Raw genomic sequence first — 5,341 nt, 5'->3', positions numbered from 1 at the left:
TTGCAGGATCGACTAGATTGATCCTAGGACATGTGTTGAAAAGTCGTCTTTTATGATAATTTGGTTCATGTTTTCTTGGATTTTAGTTATTTTATAATGTGATGGTATAAATCTATGAACAACTATGAAATAAGACTAAGTAAAGTTGCAACGAAATAAACGGGTTAGACAATAAACATAAATAAACTTTGATGAGAATGTAAAGGAAATTTAAATTGCGAATATGGAAAGACTTGACAAGAAAGTAAAGGAAATTAAAGATACTTCTATCTTAAATAGAAAGATAAACATATATAGGTGTTGGTGTTTCAGGTACATTTTTCAGCGAAAACTCTTTCTCTAACGCTTGATACTTGAGTGATTTGTGAGTAATTTGTACAAAATGAACACCCTGGATCCTAATACTAAGACCCTTATTTATACTAATTCGACCCTAACAGTCCTACACTAACGAAACCCCACGTTTCCTGTATGCATGTGCTTCGAATCCCTGGGGCTCCACCTAACCTCCTTGATTCAAACAAAATCTTTCAAATTTCAAACCTTCCCGCTCGAACCTCATTCGATTCGTGACAACGTGTCTTTCGTGAGAATGTATCAAAATACCTTAAGTCTCAACAATCTTTGTATTTCGAAGACTACTCAAGGCTTCGAAGACTGCCCATCCCGATTCAGCTTCGATTTAAGAATCTTCATCATATATAACATTCTCAAAAATAGCCGTTCAAAGTCATTCTTTCTCCGAAACTTAATCCTCGAAGAATATACATATCATTCAAAATCTCCAGCTAATAGTCCCTAAACTTCGGAAATGCATTTCCGAAGTCACCTTTTTATGCGAAAATACATGATTTCGGAAGTGCATTTCCGAAAACATGTTTTTTTTCTTCAGAAAATAGGTGAATTCGGAAGTGCATCTCCGAATTCACCCCCTAGGAAGAATTCGGAAATGTACTTCCAAAATAATGTCTGATACAGAAAAAAAATAACAACGATTCGATTTATTTAAAGCATGAAGATTACAAAGATCACATTACATAAAATTAAAGTTACATATTGTTAAAGACGGGTAGGTGAGGATGACTCAACATTTTGACAACGTCGGCCCCCGATCTTTGAAGTTTTGCATCCAACTCGATTGGACCCTTCGAAGAAAATCGGTCGAAAGTAGTCCACAAAACCGCTAAATCTTCGTCGTTCTTGACTTCAAATGGGGTGAATTGAACGTCTCCCTCGTCGTTAAGCGATGGCGAGCGGTGCTCAAGCTTGACAACCTTCCGATTTTCCAGATATTGCAATAGCGTGTTGAGCGACATTATCAATTCTGCGAAAAGCGTGTCGCGCGAGAAGCGGAATTGGAACGGCATCGGGTAGCCACTGGTGAAGTAGACAAATGCTAGGTGGGGGTAGGTTTGTGTCATTGGTGTTTTGTGGTGTGATGATGATGAAAAAGATTGTGTTGTATTTATAGATCTATTGGAGTAATAATGACCCAACAAACCTTATCTTGCATTCAGTGGATGTTTCGAAAATGTACTTCCGAAATTAGCAGAAACAGAAGTGAAAAATTAGATTTTGTGCATTGCATTATATTTTGAGTTAACCATAACAAATACACATAATAAATCAATATAGGCACAACATAAACAATAACAACATTAAACATACTTATATTATATATGTATTGAATCGGTTTGATTTTACATTCTAAACGACAATACATACAAAAAATGACACACATCGGTCACTACAAACAAAAAACGGTCCAGTAAAAACTAAAATTCGCCGAACCAATCGGTAGAGCTTAAATCTAAAACCGGTATGTTCTTCGACCGCTCTTTATTTTCCTTACGCTCTTGCTTCATCATTTCTTCAAACTCCGCCATTCTTTCAACAAACATATACGGCCAAGTCTCCACCTCATTTGTGTGATGTGCCATCCACTCACAAGAAGTTGACGGTATAGGAAATGATGCGGCTAGACGCGTCCAAAGGAGGGCGACTGTGAAGCGGAAAAGTGTCTCTAAAAACCCAAATCTTGTCAAATCGACACAAACACGATCATACGCACTTGCTATTAGGTGGCCCATTTCGAGAAATGAAATCCACTTCGAAACCGGGGCTACACCGATTACGGATGGAATAAGTGAATCATGTGCGGATTCAACTCAGTTAGTTGTAGTGCAACCAAGATGTCTTACTCGATCCGTCCAAGCACAAACTACTTTTTCCTTTACTTTGTCAAGGATAATGGATTCGACATAATGACAAAAAGTCTTAATAGAAATGCACAAAGACCTAAAGTGTACCAATTTCTTGGTATACAACTCTTCGAAACGTGCATCTAAAATCTCCCTCCATGCGGCCATAATCTTATCCACCACAACACCGGCTTTTATGACTTTACCGTTTTCATCCGGTCTATCTTTCATGCCAACCGCGAGTTTGAGTTTACTTCTCACGTTACACGTTATGTGATACCGGCAAAGTAATACGGTCGATGTAGGGAAGACAGTATCGACTGTATTCATCAAAGCATTGTCTCGGTCAGTAACAATGACACTTGGCCTATTCTTTTGATCAACCAACAAAGACTTGCATATTCCCAAAACCCATGTAAAGTTATCTTTTTTTCACATTCCAAAAAAGAAAATCCAACCGAAAATGTCTTGTCCGTCGAGGTCACACCGACAATCTCTAGAAGCGGAAGCCTATACTTGTTGGTCTTGTACGTCAAATCCATCACAAGAATGGTTGGAAAAGTGTTGAAAAATTTGATACTTTCGGGATGAGTCCAAAAAATGTCACGCACCGTAACTTTGTCCTCACACGTTCGGAAGCTTGAAACGTATTGGTTATCGCCTAATAGTTTCAAAAGTTGTTTCATTTCTGACCTTGGACCCATTTTCAAGACTTTAAAATTGTGTCGTTCATTGTATACTTGCTTGATATTTGAAACGCTATCTGGATTTTTTCGCTTCAAATCGGCAAGTATGTTTCTCGGCGCCACTTTGATTATCGATAAATCTGAAATAACATTCTTCTCTTCGCGGGACAACCGACACACCGTTGGATGCCCATGTAGCTTGGCTTCCAAGGAATGATTATGAATTCCACAAATGACGCTTAAACGCCACAAATCATCAATCCTCCGAGTCATGCGCAACTTAAACGAACACCCACACTTTCTCGATCCTGTGTCTTCGTGTTTTAACACCCAATTTGTTGGTACATACCTCCCACCCCTCTCACAATTCAAAACGACAAAAGTTTTCCGTCTACTATTTCCATTGTTCGACCTTAATGTAACAATGCCAAATTCAAGTTTACTAGCTTCTCTACGAACCCAATCAAGCAATTGTTCACGACAAGAGAAGCTCATATCATTTGTAAATTGTTGTCGTACGTCCACCGCATCGATCATCGATTTAACATCATTAACCGGATCGTTATTAACGTTGACATCTTCCGGATGCACCATACCTAACATATGAAAAATATGCAAAAATGATCAAAACTGTTATTTTTTTAATTCTGCCAGACATGATTTCGGAAGTACATTTCCGAAATTTGTTAGGTGATGACTTATTTCGGAAATGAACTTCTGAACTGACGGAGTTTTCATCACAGAAATCAGCAACAATGTAGTGAAATAGGGGAAGAAATGAGAGATGTTTACCTCTTATTGTAGCTTTCTACGCTCCCTTTAACATGATCAACGGTTTGAAACTTGATTTTGAGACGAAAATTGGATTGATATTGATGGAAGTTTTGGAGAGGGTTTGGGTTTGTTTTTGATAAAAATGATGAAATAGTGAAGGAGGGAAAATGGGATATGAACAGATTATTTTGGAAATGTACTTCCGAAATAATACCTGACTGTTAAAACCAACGTAAATTTTGAAATTTCATGCATTTCGGAAATGCATCTCCGAAGTCTGAAAAAAACTAAAAAAAAAATACTTCGGAGATCTTCGAAGCAGGGACAAATTGGGAATTTTGCTGGGGTTGACGGGGTGACTAAAGAAATTCTCTACCCATATTCATGTGTGAATGAGTATTATAAACACTCTTTTTAGTTTTTCAGAAAACAACGTGGGACTCACTAATATAAAATCCAATGTTCTAGCTTCAAGAGCTCTTTCAAGAGCTGCAAATCCATTTATTGTAATGTTATACGTTGATCAATTATTCTCAACAGAGAAAGAAGGGAGAGAATCTTGTCATTCCATGGCTTTTAATGGGAAAGTTTTATATTAGTGAGTCCCACGCTTTTTTTACAAAACTAAAAGGGAGAACCACGGTTCCATCCCCCGCAACTGCGATCGGGAGGGGGCTGAAACCACTTGATACCAGAACTCGCCCCCGAACCGGACTAAACCAGTAATATAAAGAAAAAAAAAAAATCACCTGAAGCCCATTACGAAACCAACATAATCCTCCAAGACTCTCTGCGTGGCTAACAAGAAAGCGGTTACAAGATTTGTTGATGGGAGAAAATCAATTATTTGTAATAATGTATTTTTAATACTGAAACATTTAATTAATGAGAAAATTTGTTGTTGGTTGGATGGGTTGCCAACATATTCTCGTTGGCATAAATCTTCTGATTCACATTGATATACAAATTAGATAAGGACTTGTGCAATCATGTTATATACTTTAAGTTTTTAATTTGAATCGTCAATAAAATACCTCTTTCTATGTACAAAATAATATGCACTATTACTATTATTATACTACTACTAACTAATTATCAATATTAAAAGTAACCCTTTCTATTTTCAAAGGTTGAAAATATAATTTAAATATATTTAATTCTAATGAGTAGCAATCTTTATAGATCATCGTTTTAATTAATAAATAATTAAAGGAAAAAACACAACACATGAAAAAAATTTCTAATTTTAGAAAGGGAATTTCACAACTATTTAAAGGATTGCAACACAACTTCTCTTTATACAATTCAAATAATATCTATTTGTTGTATCTAAAGAGAAAAACAAATATGGCTAAAATTTTCATGATTGTGTATATTATGCTTTCATTATTCTTTCTATTTCTAATTGCAAGGAATAATGGCGCTCGTAATTCATTTTCTCATCATCTTAAAATTTCTTTCCATAATAAACTTTTTTCTTTCATATCATATTAATAATATTATTTTATTATGTTTTTTCTTTACAGCACAAGCAGATTGTATAACAGATGCAGATTGTCCAGAGAGAACTCGGTTTCGTAAATATAAGTGCATTAACAACAAATGTAAATCTAGTAGAGTCAATCACGGATGAAATAAATTTGATGAAATAAAAAAGCTTCTAATAAAATTAAAATTTTC

At 35.8% G+C, this 5,341-nt stretch overlaps 1 protein-coding gene across 1 annotated transcript; it reads right to left on the bottom strand.

Annotated features, from left to right (window-relative positions):
• Positions 1 to 1,640: 1,640 nt before the first annotated feature.
• Positions 1,641 to 4,671, bottom strand: LOC131593283 (protein FAR1-RELATED SEQUENCE 5-like). Its single transcript, XM_058865708.1, has 2 exons — positions 3,680 to 4,671; positions 1,641 to 3,483 (listed from the first exon to the last, which is right to left on the bottom strand). The coding sequence occupies exon 2, from the start codon at positions 3,479 to 3,481 to the stop codon at positions 2,531 to 2,533; it is 951 nt and encodes a 316-aa protein (XP_058721691.1). The 5' UTR covers positions 3,482 to 3,483; positions 3,680 to 4,671; the 3' UTR covers positions 1,641 to 2,530.
• Positions 4,672 to 5,341: the final 670 nt, after the last annotated feature.

Source organism: Vicia villosa, linkage group LG3 (genome assembly GCF_029867415.1).
Source record: "Vicia villosa cultivar HV-30 ecotype Madison, WI linkage group LG3, Vvil1.0, whole genome shotgun sequence".
In the NCBI taxonomy this organism is placed as follows: domain Eukaryota; kingdom Viridiplantae; phylum Streptophyta; class Magnoliopsida; order Fabales; family Fabaceae; genus Vicia; species Vicia villosa.
Note: the sequence above shows the minus strand (reverse complement) of the source record. Positions and strands in the feature narration are given on the sequence as shown.

Bases quoted from the DNA above. Each gene is read 5' to 3' on its own strand.
- LOC131593283 (XM_058865708.1), bottom strand. From the start codon at position 3,481: ATGGTGCATCCGGAAGATGTCAACGTTAATAACGATCCGGTTAATGAT.